Source organism: Amblyraja radiata, chromosome 10 (genome assembly GCF_010909765.2).
Source record: "Amblyraja radiata isolate CabotCenter1 chromosome 10, sAmbRad1.1.pri, whole genome shotgun sequence".
NCBI classification, from domain to species: domain Eukaryota; kingdom Metazoa; phylum Chordata; class Chondrichthyes; order Rajiformes; family Rajidae; genus Amblyraja; species Amblyraja radiata.
This window is the reverse complement of record NC_045965.1, coordinates 32,989,727-33,006,067: the sequence shown is the minus strand read 5'-3', so window position 1 is coordinate 33,006,067 and position 16,341 is coordinate 32,989,727. Positions and strand designations below refer to the sequence as shown.

General features: G+C 40.1%; 1 protein-coding gene across 1 annotated transcript in view; it reads right to left on the bottom strand.

Moving 5' to 3' along the window:
* c8a (complement C8 alpha chain) overlaps positions 1-15,410 on the bottom strand; it is a 28,987-nt gene extending 13,577 nt beyond the window's left edge. The window contains exons 1-6 of the mRNA XM_033028515.1: positions 15,207-15,410; positions 12,248-12,365; positions 4,607-4,748; positions 3,708-3,861; positions 2,256-2,442; positions 1,029-1,211 (exon numbers count right to left, since the gene is read on the bottom strand). Coding sequence (XP_032884406.1) covers positions 1,029-1,211; positions 2,256-2,442; positions 3,708-3,861; positions 4,607-4,748; positions 12,248-12,365; positions 15,207-15,280 — 858 coding nt within the window. The 5' untranslated portion in view covers positions 15,281-15,410. The remainder of the gene's footprint in view (positions 1-1,028; positions 1,212-2,255; positions 2,443-3,707; positions 3,862-4,606; positions 4,749-12,247; positions 12,366-15,206) is intronic.
* Between the last annotated feature and the right edge of the window lie 931 nt (positions 15,411-16,341).

Here is a 16,341-nt window from a genome sequence, read left to right as displayed (position 1 = left end):
CTTTCAGGAAGTACTTGAGGCTAGCTCAGAAACTAGTTGTTGGTCACCACAACCAGCAGCACATGTAAAGGGTGAAACAACATTAACACAATCTCACAGATGAATGGTTTTGAAATCTTCGAGAGCTAAAATACCCATAGCTGGGATGCAATACACAATGCCATCTGGCTGCATAGTTGTAAATAGTTTTCAAAGCAATTCAGATGTGTGGCTTTTATAAGGACAGCACAATGGCGCAGCGCCAGAGACTCAGGTTCGATCCTGACTACGGGTGCTGAATGTACGGGTGTGGACTGTACATTCTCACTGTGACCGCGTGGGTTTTCTCCGGGTGCTCCGGTTTCCTCTGACATTCCAAAGGCGTGCAGGTTTGTAGGTTAATTGGCTTCCGTAAATTGTCCCTAGAGTCTAGGGTAGAGCTAGTGTGCCGGTGATCGTGGTAGGCATTGGCTCGGTGGGCCTGCTTCCACACTGTATCTCTAATCTAAACTAAACTAAACTAAACTGAACCTTTTGGGCAAATGCCTTCCATCCCGTGGGTGGTTCCATATTTTAAACTGACATAAATTATTTCCATAGCAGTGATGTTTCCAGGAGCTTGCTAGTTCCAAAAGTTATGGGAATCATAGTGCGCATATACTGTATGACATCAAATGGACAATGTGGTCTGTGGACATTGTGGACAATACATAACTAATAGTATCCTGCATCTTATAATACACACAAAGTCATGAGGTGCATATTTTACATAAATGCACATCGTATATTGCTTTCTAACTTTCATGAACAGTGCTCTATGCCTTATTTTAACTGCTTATGATTCTGCAAGGAAAATTGCAGTTTATATGCAGTTTATTTTGTGTGTCCTTTGCTCGTTTATTCACAGTTTACGTTCCACAAAACAGTCTAATGGAATCCAAATTGGAAATGTGGAAGAAAACAATAACTAAAGCACAGTAGAAAATGTTGGGTTCTATATGAGATTTCAGTTTAAATAGATTTACAGATATTATCTTCCATTTACTTACTTTCCCAACAAATCTGGTCAGATTGCGAGCAAAACCTAAGTTGGCACTAGGCTCAATCGTAAATTTTCCTTTACCAACTTTTATACTAAAAAGGACTGAAAGAGACAGATCGGTTTTCATAGCTGACAATAACTTGTGGACATCATTGTAGACCTCCACTGTAAACCCAGAATCAGCAAGTGCCTGTCAATAAAAGAGGAAAAAAATTGGAAGAGTTAAAAATAACAAATGGAAATTTTGCATCTCTGGCTCATATTTGTTAGATTCCAAAATGCCATTGCGCAGCTGAAATTAAAGTGGAGGCCAAACCCAAAGTCTAATATTATTAGTGTGATGACAAGTTTATGAGCCCCTAAAATATCTAATAGAGAGGGAAAAAATCTACATTGCTCAGGTTTGATTTTTAGATACTGTATGCAATTTTTATTTTACCTGCAGATCATTTCTGAGCAATCTCAATGTAGGTAAAAAATTCAATGTGCTGTCCACTTTAGCGTGCCAGATTTTCCCCAGCACCATGCATATACCAAATTATGTCATTGCATTACAAATGTCTGCCTGCTCCACATTCTACCAGTTTTGCATCAGTCTCAATAGAACTCGGAGCATGTTGGATTCATTTGATTATGTTTTTTTACAATGTAAAGGAAAACTCTGCTGCTATGGGGACAGATGACTGGAAAGTTTCACAATTCAATGCAGGTTGCTTCAGTACAGTGTGTGCTAAATATAAGCACATTTTCCAGCATTAACTGGCTGAATGAATGCTTCAGTAGCCGACCAGGGATTCCTCTCCAGAGCAACAATATTGAAAGAAGGCTGCAAAGTAAAATTATTTAATACAAACTAAAATACCTTATCCTCACTGCAGCCTTACCGCCAACAATCAGAGGAGCGGGATCAGATAATGTGTATGTGTAATCTTCCTGTGTGGGTTCACCTCACTGATAACAACATGTGATAGAAAGAATCCCTGATCCAAGTCAGCCACATGAAGAAGATCGATATGAATCATTGGTTGATAGCAGCAACATTTTGAACTATAGTATGGAAAATTAACATACAAGATACGAGTGATGAACCAAAAACATTTAGCGGTGATGTCTGAGTTTATCTGCTGATACTGCTTTGGAGCAACCAGCGAAGTAATAACAAGTCTTTGCTTTGTTTCATATTTCAGAATCTATTTAGGAAGAGTTTGAATTGCAATTTTGATTTAGTGCTTACCTCAACCCGATATAGAAATAAGTTGTACGGTTTACGGAAGTATTTCTCATCGTCGTTATAGTAGAGATGTTCACACTCACTGTCATAACGCAGCTCCCTCCACTCCCCATTGTACACGTACTCACAGTATCCATTATATCCTTTATCTAAAACTCCTCTTCCAATCTCATTCGTTAAGATGTTATAACTTTAAAAAGAAGAAAATAAGCATGTGAAAACAAGCAATGCTTTCTCTACAAATTAAGTCAAGTCAAATTGGATTTATTGTCATGTCCATATGGACGGTGAGGTAAAGGTGCAATGAAAAGCTTGCTAGCAGCAGCATCACAGTTTCCAATTAGTATAAAGCTCTAACATTAGACTCTGCTGGCAGTGCTGAGATTTGCTAAGTGGCACATTTCTAAACTGGCAATATCTATGTTGAATTAGCGCCATGTTTTGTGAAGATTCTGAACCAAGAGCTCAGGTGGGGGCAGTTCAGAATGTGAAAGAAATAGTAGAAATCAATATTGCAAGATAGCAAAAATGAGTGTAGATAGCTAGTGACACCAAATACAAAGTCAGAATAGGGAAAATTGGTTTAAAAAAAAAGACAGACCTTTAGGCTGTTTATTTGAATGTAATGAGGATTTGTAATGAAATGAAGGAATTAATGGCACAAATAGATATGATCCAATTACTATTACAGAAAAATAAAATTAGAAGAGACCTAGAATAGAAGGTGATTATTCCAGTGCACATTTCAGAAGGATAGGCAACTTTATCTTGATGACCTGAATGAATGGTCTGTGTGTACTGAAGCTAGGTTTTCTGATGATAAGTGGGCAAGTTGGGACGAGGGCAGAAAGAGCTTGCAAAGATATATATGGCACATTTATGAGCATATTCAGTGATATTGACAGACTGTCAGTCAAGCAGAGGTACGTAATGGGTACCAGATTGGACAACACTCCAATTGCTCCTTATCAAAATTATCAATTGACTATGGTTTTAAACTCTCTGCTAACTGATTCCCTGTTGTCAGCAACTTAGATTAAAATTAACAACATGCCATTGATCTACTGGACAGAAAATACTGTGTGACACCTAAGACTCGGATGCTACAAAAAAAAGCAAGTGACCCAGATAATAGGATGAGGGCTGTTGACCAAAGAGATGAACTAAAGATGGGCAGCACAGGGGCACAGCTGGTGGAGCTGCTCACTCACAGTGCAAGAGATCCAACTTCAAACCTGACCTCAAGTGCTGTCTGTGTGGAGTTTGCACATTCTCCCTATGACCACGTGGGCTCCCTCCGGATGCGCCAATTTTCCTCCCCCATCTCAAAGACGTGCAAGTTTGTGGGTTAATTAGCCTCTAATAATGGCCCTTCGTGTGCAGGAAGTGGATGAGAAAATGGGATAAGATAGAACTGGTTAACTAAAGATAAAGCCTATTATTAACATAGCCTACCTGTTCATTAATGTTTGGATACCGGGAATTGGAAACAAATCACTGCAGAACGTTTGTATCTCATTTGGACCACCAAGCTCACAGGTTTCTTCATCAGAACTATCTTCACAATCTCTCTCACCATTGCATAGTAAACGTCTTTTAATGCACCGACCTATAAATATTTAACATTAATTTGACATGTTGATAACTATAGTTACTTCACAGAATACCTAGTGTTTTTAAAAGCAAAATCAAGAAACATCTAATCCATAGATGAAATATATTAAACTTGAATAATATAGGAAGAAAAAATGATATTTAACATTATCATGCACTCTGTTCTTATTTGAGTGTCTCTCGCAGTTGTAAAACAGCATAGATTCATTCTTATTTCCTAAAATGAAAAGTAAGTTAAATAATAAGAAAATAGTCAATACTGGACATTGAAAATTTGAAAGGTTTAGCAAAGGAACATATTCTTTGAGACACAATTGCTACCGTTTGAACAATGTAAATTTATTCTCCAGGAATAATGTTACCATAGGAGTGAAGAGCAAATGGTAATGGGTGAAATAACAAGAGGTGGGATATCAGGATGCTACTGATGCCACTGCCTCAGGCAAAATCCAGAACATGTTGTGGTACTGAGCAATAGTAGACAATCTAAATAACTGCTTCATCCAAATACCTAACACTGACAATCACACATTTGGAAACCAGGGGGAAGAAATTTAAAAATGCAACCTGCCTAGGATTACTATCTCAATGTGTCTTGTGATCACAGGTACTCTTCGTTAGTGATCTCTCGGAAAAGATATAGGTAGTTTATTAAATTGATGAATTAACAATTAACATAAGATGACTATATTCTGAATATTTGAATCTTGTCTCAAATTATTATTCACAGAGTTACTTGCCTAAACTGCATTGAAATCGATCACCACAGGTATTTGTTGGTACACATTCTTCAGACGTTTGGCAGGTAACTTCTTCCCAAAGGGATCCAATACATGGGCTACCACCAAATATGGTCGGCCTCTGCAGATTCCTAAATCTGAGCTTTATCACAACACAGATATATTAATAACCAGCCCTGGACCTGCGTAAAGAATATACATTACAAGGCAATATATATCACAAATGTATTTAATTTTAAAAGTATAATTCCGATGTCCCTAATTTAAAACTGCTTTACTCTCCACTTAAATATTGACACAATGCATTCTAACAACCATTTTATGAATGTTTATATCGATATAAATATATCCACAGTTCAAACACCCACTGACTCCCATGGCTATCTAGACTACACTTCTTCCCACCCTGCTTCCTGTAAGGACTCCATCCCCTACTCCCAATTCCTCCGTCTACGCCACATCTGCTCCTAGGATGCGGTGTTCCACACCAGGGCATCTGAAATGTCCCCATTCTTCAGGGAACGTGGGTTCCCCTCCCCCACCATAGATGAGGTTCTCACCAGGGTCTCTTCAATACCCCGCAACATTGCTCTCTCTCCCCATCCCCCCATTCGGAACAAGGGCAGAGCCCCCCTAGTCCTCACCATCCACCCCACTAGCCGTCACATACAACAAATAGTCCTCCATCATTTTCACCACCTCCAACGTGACCCCACCACTCTTGCCACATCTTGCCACCTTCCCCCCTGTCTGTTTTCTGCAAAGACCGCTCCCTCCATAACTCCCTGGTCAATTCTTCCCTTCCCACCCGCACCACGCCCTCCCCAGGCACTTTCCCTTGCAACCGCAAGAGATGCTACACTGGTCGCTTTACCTCCCCCGTCGACTCCATTCAAGGACCCAAACAGTCGTTCCAGGTGCGACAGAGGTTTACCTGCACCTCCTCCAACCTCATCTATTGCATGCGCTGCTCTAGATGTCAGCTGATCCACATCGGTGAGACCAGAAGATTGGCTTGGCGATCATTTCGTCGAACACCTCCGCTCAGTCCACATTAACCAACCTGATCTCCCTGTGGCTCAGCACTTCAACTCCCCCTCCCATTCCGAATCCGACCTTTCTGTCCTGGGCCTCCTCCATTGCCAGAGTGAGCGCCACCGGAAGCTGGAGGAACAGCACCTCATATTCCGCTTGGGCAGTCTGCATCCCGGTGGCCTGAACATTGATTTCTCCAATTTCCGGTAGCTCCTCCCCTTCTTAGCTCTCCCTTAGCCCTCTGGCTCCTCCTCTTCCTTTCTTCTTCCTGCCCCCCCCCCCCCAACCCTGCATCAGTCTGAAGAAAGGTTTCGGCCCGAAACGTTGCCTATTTCCTTCGCTCCATAGATGCTGCCGTACCAGCTGAGTTTCTCCAGCAATTTTGTCTACCTAGCATCTCTTTAGACACCATTTTACGGAAATATTTAAGGACAGTCAACATCCAGTCTCTCGGTTATTTTGATTAGTTTCTCAACATGCTGTGGAAGGTACCAACTAATTATTGCAAAAATCTAAAAGTCAAACTTTCTTTGATCAGATCACTGAACTTTTTGCAGCCCACAAAGGCTTTTACTTTCCAAACAGATCTATCTAAATGTCATGAGTAGGAAAGAACTGCAGATGTTGGTTTAAATCGAAGGTAAACACAAAATGCTGGAGTAACTTAACGGGACAGGCAGCATTTCTGAAGAGAAGAAATGGGTGATGTTTCGGGTCGAGACCCTTTTTCAGACTGATGTCAGGGGAGTGGGCGGGAAAGAGATAGAATGTAGTCGGAGACAATAAGACTGGTGGGAGAACTGGGTAGGGGGTGGAGAGAGAAGAAAGCAAGGGCTGCTTGAAGTTAGAGAAGTCAGCTCGGTTCAGTTAGTAAAACTCTTGTTTTTCAAATCAGATGCTTGTGGTTCAAGTGGCACTATGGATCTCAGGGCAAAACCTATGCTTTCACACCGATGCAGAGTTAATGGAGTGAGTGTTGCTTTGAAAGATATGTGAAATTGTGGGCCTAAATGTTTATTCAATTAGATTTAAAAGATCCCCTGATGCTAGAGTGGATACTGTAGTTGCCCCGGATTTTTAGACAATCTTCACTCTCCAGACAGCACCCAATAAAGTGAATTTTCTATTAAATCATTCTTTAACAGAATTTTGCAACATCCCAAATGTGTCCTACATTAGTGTATGCAACGACAACACTGCATTCAAGGAAGAAGTCTGAATAACGGTCTCAACCCGAAATGTCTCCTATTCCTTCGCTCCATAGATGCTGCCTCACCCGTTGAGTTTCTCCAGCATTTTTGTCTACCTTCGATTTTTCCAGCATCTGCAGTTCTTTTTTATAATCAAAGACATCCCATGCATGAATTATAATTTTGGCTCAAAATGGTGCTTTGGATGCAGTAACATTTAGGCTCCTGCATTGCAAAACAATTATCCTATTTTGTGTGTCAGACTGTTCTAGGTCAACATTTGCACGTACTGGCACACACTCTGTTTCTATTGCTTCTCCCAAGTAAATTACAGAGCAATATGTTTACATATCTGTCCTGCTGCTGGACATATGACAGCAAAACACTCTTGACTCTTAACCTTTGAATGTGTTTGTGAAAATACATGTTTGTGTTTCTCTGTATGGAAATTCGTCAGAGGGTGTGCAAGTTATTGTAGCTTCCATACAAAGATTGGAAATTTCCATCATCTTGTCCATGGTTTCCAGTACTTTACAGAGACCAGATCTGCTATTCGTCAGGCGTTTGATGTGCTCTCTTTACTTAAAGAGTACTGAACTAAGCATTATAAAAAATAAATCACAGTGGAATTGCTACATACTGCCAAGTACTATCAATGCTGCATACTGATTAGCTTACAATTTGGTTTGTACAAGATGGTGAAAAATGTATTTGCCACACTTGCTTTCAGTGGTCAATGTATGAGTTGGGATGCTATGTTACAGCTGTACAAGATGTTGGTAAGACCATATTTGAAGCACCGTGTACAATTCTGGTTCCCATGCTAGAGGAATAACATTATTAAACTGGAAAGAGTGTAAAAAAGATTTACAAGGGTATTAGCGGGACTGGAAAGTTTGAGTTATAAGGAGAGGCTGGTTAGGTTGAGTCTTTTTTATCTGGAGTGTACTAGAGGCTGAGGAGTGCCCTTATCAAGGTATATAAAGTCATGAGGTGCACAGATCAGGTGAATAGCCACATTCATTTCCACAGGTTGACTGCGTGTGGAGTTTGCACGTTATTGCTGTGACCACGTGGATTTCCTTGTGGTGCTCAGGTTTTCTCGCACATCCCAAAACCATGTGGGTTTATAGGTGAACTGGCAAAATTATATCAAAATTGCCCCAAGTGGATATAAAGTGGGAAAACATAGAACTAATATGAATGGGGAGATCAATGGTCAGTGTGGACTCAGTGGGCCAAAGGGCTTGTTTCCATGCTGTATCGCTAAACTAAACTAAGAGCCTTCATTCTGGGGTATGTGCGTATGGCTATCTAGTTCAGTTGGTGTGAAATACTTTAGTTCAGTTGGTGTGGATATGGATATGTAGTAACTGAATAAACATCACTGCTGCCCTCTCTGGATGTTACAGGTGTTGCAGCTCAAACTGGTATAACTGGGTTAATTGTTCATTGTGATTCCAATGCACATTTTCCATTGCATTGAAACAAGGAACTGCAGGTGCTGGTTTACACAAAGGATACAAAGTGCTGGAGTAACTCAGCGGGTCAGGCAGCATCTCTGCATAGGTGACGTTTTGGGTCAGGACGCATCTTCAGACATCCCATGCATGAATTAGAATTTTGGCTCAAAATAGTGATTTGGATATAGTAACATTCTGTAGGGGGGAGAGAAAGCTGGGGGAGTAGAGAGGCAAGGCAAAGCATGGGAGGTAATATGTAGACACAGCTGAGGGGAGGGGGTTGATACTCAGATGGTTGGAACAAAGGTTAGAGAATATAGCAAAAGGTATGAGACCGAAGGATTGAGGAGTTGTAAATAGTGAAGCCAGAGTAAGTGATGCAGGAGGAGATGCAGGGGAAAAAAGATGTGAGTCCAGGTGAGGCACAGGGAATGGAGGAGAGTATAGGAAAACTTCTTCAGCGACTTCAAAACACACGAAGTCGCAGGGAAAATGTGCAAACCCTGCACGGACAACACCTGAGGTCAGGATCGAACCCAGATCACTAGCACTGTGAGGCGGCAGGTCTACCAGCTGTGCCACTGTGTAATGCTCATTCTCTGTGTAGTCCACAAGCCAAAAACATCCTGAACTATTTATAAACAGAAATCCAGGATAGTTTGTTTAAAACCCGCATCAATCTATTATGAGAACTCGGTATTGTAATAAAAAGATGACAATTTTTTGTGCACACGACTTCACAATAACTGGACAGGTGTTAACAGTTTCAGTAAAGCGCCAGTTCTCATATGTAAATTATAGATCTCATTTAACATTTTATCTGTCCAAGTGAAAAACTTCATGCAAATTTTATCTTACAAGAGATAACATTCGTAACAGATGTCTGAATAAATACAGTTCTTGGCAGATGCAGGCTATTAGGAAATCATGTGGGTTTACTGAGATTTATGAAACTAGTTCAGAAAGAATAATATTGACTGCAAATTTCCTGTTGCACTTTATTACTGTCGAGAGACATTGCGTTGTATTTAATTTTAAGGTATTCTTTCCTAGATCCCTCAAAATTGGAATTTTATATCTCCCTCAATCTCCTGAAATATATGGAGATATTTAAAATTCATATGGTGTCAAAGAACTACTGCCTTAACTTATTTTCTCTTTTATATTTGGCAATATTGGTTGTGCCCGACATGTTGGACCTGGGTATTGAACTAAATTTTTCAGCACAATAAAGTAATTGGGTTAGACACAAAAAGCTAGAGTAACTCAGCGGGTCAGGCAGCATCTCTGGAGAGAAGGAATGGGTGACGTTTCGGATCAAAACCTTTCTTCAGAATTGGGTCACTGCAGCTCCCTCTAATTCAACTTCCAATCATAGTCATGATATACCAGAAATTATAATCATAAACATCTAATGGTATTTCAAATCTCTGTTCGCCTTCCCAATTTATTGAAAAGGAATAAAGTAGTCATATCGTAAATTAGCAACATGGTCAGTAATGATAAAAAAAAACTATACTGATCATTACTAGACAAACTTTACTTTGTTTTTCAGCCTTAATAACTGTTTTCACAGTCTTGCAATTAAAACAATTCTAAAATTATAACACACTTAATTCTTGAAATGATTTCAGAATTTACTGCACAACCAGAAAAAAAAAATGATATTAGAACAAAAAACAGAACAAAGAGCATCGGAACAGGCCCTTTGGGTCACAATGTCTTTTCCGACAACATGATGTCAAGACTAACTCGTATCTGACTGCATATAAACCATCTCCCTCCATTCCCTACATATCCATGTGTCGATCCAAAAGTCTCTTAAATGCTGCTGTTTGCCTCCACCACCAACCTGCCAGTGCGTTCCTTGCGCTCGCCTTCCTCTGTGTAGAAACTTGCCCCGCATTTCTACTTAAAAATTTACTTCTGTCACCTTAAAGCTATGCCCTCTATAATTCAATATTTCCATTCTGGGGAAAAGGTTCTGAATGTCTACCCTGTCTATGCTTTTCATAATTTTATATCTTCTACCAGGGCTTCCTTGAACGTTTGCCATTCCAGAGAAAACAATCCAAGTCTGTCCAACCTCTCTGTAGCTAATAACCTCTGATCCAGGTACTATTTTGGTGAACCTCCTTTGCACACTTTCCAAAGCCTCCACATACGACCTGCATCAGGACAACCTGAACTGCACGCAATACTCCAAACGTGAGCTAACCAATGTGCTATAAAGCTGCATCATTACTTCCTGACTCTTGTACTTAATGCTCCAACCTATGAAAGCAAGCAGACCATATGTATTTTTTACCACTTTTACTACTTGTATTCCCTCTTTCAGGAAGTTATGGACTTTGACCTCAAGATCCCTCTGTATATCAATGCTGTTAAGGGTCGTGTGTTAATTGTATGTTTTTTTCTTACATTTGACCCCCCAAAGTGCAACACCACACACTTGCTTGGTTTAATCTCTATTTGCCATTTCTCTGCTCATTTCTGTAGTTGAACTATATCCTGCTGCATACTTTGACAGCCTTCCCCACAGTCAGCGATACCAGCAATCTTGGTGTCATATGTAAACATACTAATCAACCCATCTATGTTTACATCAAAGTCATTTATATATACAACAAAAAACCAGCACAAATCTCTGCGGAACTCCACTGGTCATAGATCTCTATCCTGAATACTGTCCTTGCCTTCTCTTAGTAAGTTAGTTACGAACAGTTTTTAAGTACCTTTGATAAGGTTCCTCATGGTAGGCTGCCCTGGGTGTGAGATTGGATGGGATCCAGGGAGAGCTGGCCAACTGAATAGAGAATTGGCTTAAAGTAACTAAGCAGAGGGTGATAGTGGAAGGTTGTTTTTCAGACTTGAGGCCTGCAACTAGTGGTGCACCTCAGGGATTGGTGCTGGGTCCATTGCTGTTTAATATTAAAGATTTGGATGAGAATGTATAAGGCATGACTAATACGTTTGCAGATGACACACGAAAGTGGGTGGATTCATAGATAGCAAAATTGCAGCAGGTGCCCAGTGGGCAAAGGAATGCTTAATGGAATTTAATACAGATAAGTGCAAGGTGTTGCATTTTGGGATGTCAAAGCAGGGCAGGAACTTCACATGCTCAGTGCTCAGGGGAATATTGTAGAGCATAAGGATCTGGGAGTGCAGGTACATCGTTTCTTAAAAATGGTGTCACAGGCAGATAGGGTGGTCAAAAAGGCTTTTGGCACAATGGCCTTCATAGTTAGAGTATTGATATTAAATGTTGGGATGTTATATTACAGTTATACAAGACATTGGTGAGGCCACATTTGGAATATTGTGTTCAGTTTTGGTCACCTCCCAAAAGGAAGGATATTATCAAGATGGACAAGGTCCAGAAAAGATTTATGAGGATGTTGGCAGGACTTGTGGGCCTGAGCTACAGGGAGAGATTGAGCAGGCCAGGATTTTATTCCTTGGAGTGCAGGAGGATGAGGGACGATCTTATAGATGAATATAAGACCATGAGGTGAATAGATAAGGTAAATGCACAAGAGTCTTTTATCCAGAGTAAGGGAATCAAGAACCAGAGGACATAGGTGAGAGAGGAAAGATTTAATAGGAACCTGAGGGCAGCTTTCTCACAAAAAAGATGGTGGGTATATGGAACGAGCTATTCGCTCGTAGTTGAGGCAGGTAATATTATAACATTTAAAAGACATTTGAACAGATACATGGATACGATAGGTTTAGAGGTATATGGGCCAACACAGGCAAGTGGAACGAGTGTAGATGGTGCATGTTGGCTGGCATGGGACGAAGGACCTGTTTCCATACTATGGCTCTGTTTGACCTGGTAATTCCATCATTTACTTTTTTACTTTCAACTTTGCAACTGTATCCTTTAACTTCAATGTTGATTATTTTAATAGCCAAGAATTAACTGTCCATTTCTTGTGAAATCATACCTTTGTTGTTTCACAGGGAGAACACTCAGTCCACGCAGCCCACCGACCAAGCTGACAGTCGAGTGGGACTACACTTCGGATGTTTCGGCCAGATCGATAAATGTAGGAATATTCGGAACTGTATGAAGTAAATAAATTTGTTTAAAATGGATAACATATTATTTCTGCTCAAAAGCAAGTTATTTATCTATTTTTAACAGCAGTTATATGGTTGTGAGGGATATTGCAGCATTCTTTGTGTCCAGGCTATTTTGCAGGGAATTTAAGTATTGGAATCTCCCTCCAGAAAGTGTTATAATGGTAATGAAAAGTATGAGGGTACAGCAGGAAACTGCTCCACATTACAGAGATATCCAAAACAAGAAGATAGACACAAAAAGCTGGAGTTACTCAGTAGGTTAGACAGCATCTGTGGAGAAAAGGAATAGGTAACGTTTCGGGTTGAGACCCGTATTCAGACTTAAAACGAGAGATCTAAGATTAAGAATAAATTAGCCCAAGCGGATTTGATTCTTGGGGTGATTGTAATTTGGAATTCATTGCCTGTGAGGTGGAGTAGGCAGGTACTCACACAAACATTTAAAAGGTATCTGGATAAGCACAGGAAGGTTTAGAAAACCATGGATCAAGGTAAATGAGATTCATGTAAATGGGTACTTGATAGTCAATATGGACATGGCCGACTGAAGGGTCTGTTTCTGTGCTTAATTTTAGCTTCGTTTAGAGATACAGCATAGAAACAGGCCCTTCGGCCCACCCATACCGCACCGACCAGCAATCCCCACACATTAGCACTATCCTACACACACTGGGGGCAATTTTACATTTTTACCAAGCCAATTAACCAACAAACCTGTACGTCTTTGGAGTGTGGGAGAAAACCGAAGATCTCGGAGAAAATCCACGCAGATCACGGGGAGAATGTACAAACTCCATACAGACCAAGCGCCCGTAGTCAGGATCGAACTCGGGTCTCTGGCGCTGTAAGACAGCAACTCTACTTCTGCGCCACCGTGCCGTGCCTTGCTGTATGGCTCTATGATTCTATGACCATTACAGATGGTCATGAAGACTTGGGAATAGAAACATTCCCTCCTGAATGCTAGTGCAAAATACACAACATAGTAGCAGCTAAGTGTTGAACTTGTTTCTGAGACCCTCAATGTAGACTAACCCATCAGTCTGCCAATCTTCAACAGCATGATGGATAGGAGTCCTCAACAGTGCAAACAAGTTGCACTACCTCAGTCATAATCGTCTCATGATGCTCCATTTGAGTTCCACCCCAGATCCCACGACGCCCTGGGTCCAAAGTCAACATAGCTGGATTCCTGAGGTGAAGTGCGAATGACTGCAAAGCAGCATTTGGGATCACTTGAAAAACTGAAGTCTTTGTGATCAAGAGGAAATCTCCCCTCTGATCAAATATAACAAGAAAAGCCCTTGATTGTTGGAGGCTAATCATCCCAGTCCCAGAACATTCCCCTGGGATCTCCTCGGGACAGAGTACAAACCATAGCCATTTTAGCTCCTTCCTATTTTGCAATCTCTGTGCAATTAAATAATAATTTGCTTTCCCATTCTTCCTTGCAAAGTGAATAATTGCGCATTTTTCACACATTATGCTCCATCTGTCAACTTTTGAACATTTGTTTAACATATTGATGTCCATTTGCGGGCTCTGTGTCCTTTTCACAACTTTGTAACCCACCTATCATCAGCAAGTTCTCTCATAATATATTTGGTGCTTTCATCCAAGTCAGATTTTAAATAGTTAAGCCCCCACTAATGATCCATATGATATCCCACTAGTTACTGACTGCCAGAATAACCAGACCCTATTTATTCTAACTCACTGACCACCAATTTAAACATTCAACCCTTCCATCATCACCACATCTTGCCTGTAATCTGCATCAGCATCACCCTAGAAGATGCACAGTAGTACTCACTTTCTTCAACAGCATCTTCTAAGTCCACTGCCTCTACCAGCAACAAACACTAGGGCAGGAGATGCAAGGAAATACTACCATTTCCATGTATCTACCTAGTCCCAAACCATCTAGACTTGGGAATATACAGAGCAGTTCTTCGTAATTTCAGCATTAAAAATCCTGCAACTTCCTAACCAATGGCACTATTGGAACACCATCAGTTCAAGGAATCCAGCTGAATATATATCACTGGCATATCCTCAAGGACAATTAGTGAAGGCCTTATGCATTGGCTTCACTAGTAATGCCCACATCGTGAGAATGACTGGAAAGAAATAAAGGTTTGAGGCGTTGTCAGCTTTGCACGCAATTGGCAATTGAGAAGGCATGGTGAGGAATGTTGACAGCAGCAGAATAGAACTGGTGAAAGATGAGATCTCAATCCAAGGGCAAGGTACCTCATAGGCAAACAGGGGCACAAGAAGTGTGTATTATGTCCAGTTAGGTGGATGAGCTCCAGCTTACCAATGTACTGGAGAAATAACCAGTAATAGGTTATGCTAGAGAAACTTGGGAAGTATGGCTTAAGAATTAAACAATGGCTGGGTTATCTTTTTATACCTGGAGAATCATGAAATTGGGAAAGTAAATTGGGAAGAGGAGAGCAGATTTTCATTCAGCTAGATATCTCAGAAAAAGACAGCTGTTCTACCATGTTGAGCATCCAATATGGAGAATGGAGGAAGTGCAGTCATGCTCGTTCAGTTAACGCATGAAAATGGAGCAGAGTGATCCTCGTGATTTTAAGTTCCTGCCCAGTTACAAGGAAGATGGATCCAGGCACACCAGAGGACAAAGACATATGATCTTAAACATTATCAGATCATAAACATGCAATGCAATTTCACATATCTTGCATAGCAATCCAGCATCTTTTTATTAGGTTACATACTTTTAAATCCAAACCATAAATATCATAGCTATAATTTAAATCACTCAGTTTTATCAAAGAGAGAAACACAAACCTGTTGTTGATCTGGTGTAAATCGACAAAATTAATAAAAAGCAATAAGCAGAGGAAACTCATCAGTAAATTCATTCTTTGTGCTGAAAAATTAACTAGCCTTGAGAAAATAAGAAAATTACAGTCTGTTCAATCCACTAGTTATTGTACCAAAAATGTGAGATGTTGCAATTTTCCAGTGTTGCAAGATTGGGGGCTGCTGATTGGTTTGGGGGGCATGGGCTGTGGAGGTGAAATTGTGCTCGACAAACTAAAAGGCTAAACAAATAACTTTTTTATTGAATGATTAACAGCAATTCAGTAAATTCAGAAATAAATCTTTGGCTCAGTTCTCCATTTTAAGTTTATTACAAAACTTTGAGCAAATACAATTCCTTGCAACACTTCATTTAACTTTTCCGAAGCTAATATAGTTAATAATTAGTCTAGGATATTTAAAATGACCATGTCCCTCACAAACAATTTCCAAATGACATTATTGTTTGAGTATTTTCCAAAACAAAATAGATCATGCTCATTACCCCTAATCATGTTTTCATTAAAGGGTTGCAAGAGGAATGACTTTTCAATTTGTCTGCTATGTACATGAAGGATTTGATGCAATCTTCTACACATTTGTCAGGCAATCATAAGATCTCTTCAATTCCAAGGACCGGTGGGAGGATAATGAAGGAAATTGAACAGACTGTTAGTAAGAAGGAGCTAAGGCCCTCCAGGGGTAATTTTCACCTTCATTTGCTTGAGGAATAGGCAATATAGATGAATATCAAAAAGACTGACAATCAGTGTGGGATAACTCCAGCACCTGGCATGAAGTGAGCATCATATTCTGTGATTACAAAAGACAAAAGATCTTGATGTAAAATTATCAACTTGGTCAATCTTTTTCTTAATTTCATCACATCAACATCGATACATATTACTCAGGTTTCCTGCTACTTGTTTAGTTATCCACTTACTTTCTCTGCATTAAAAATAAAGTGAACATCATATTCAGTGATTAGAAACAACTAAAGATCCTGAATAATCTTCAACTTGATCAACCTTTATTATATTACTTTGATCAAAAACATTACATATTACTTACCATAGGTTTTCTACAAGTTGTCCAGTAGTATATTTTCTTTCTCTGTGGT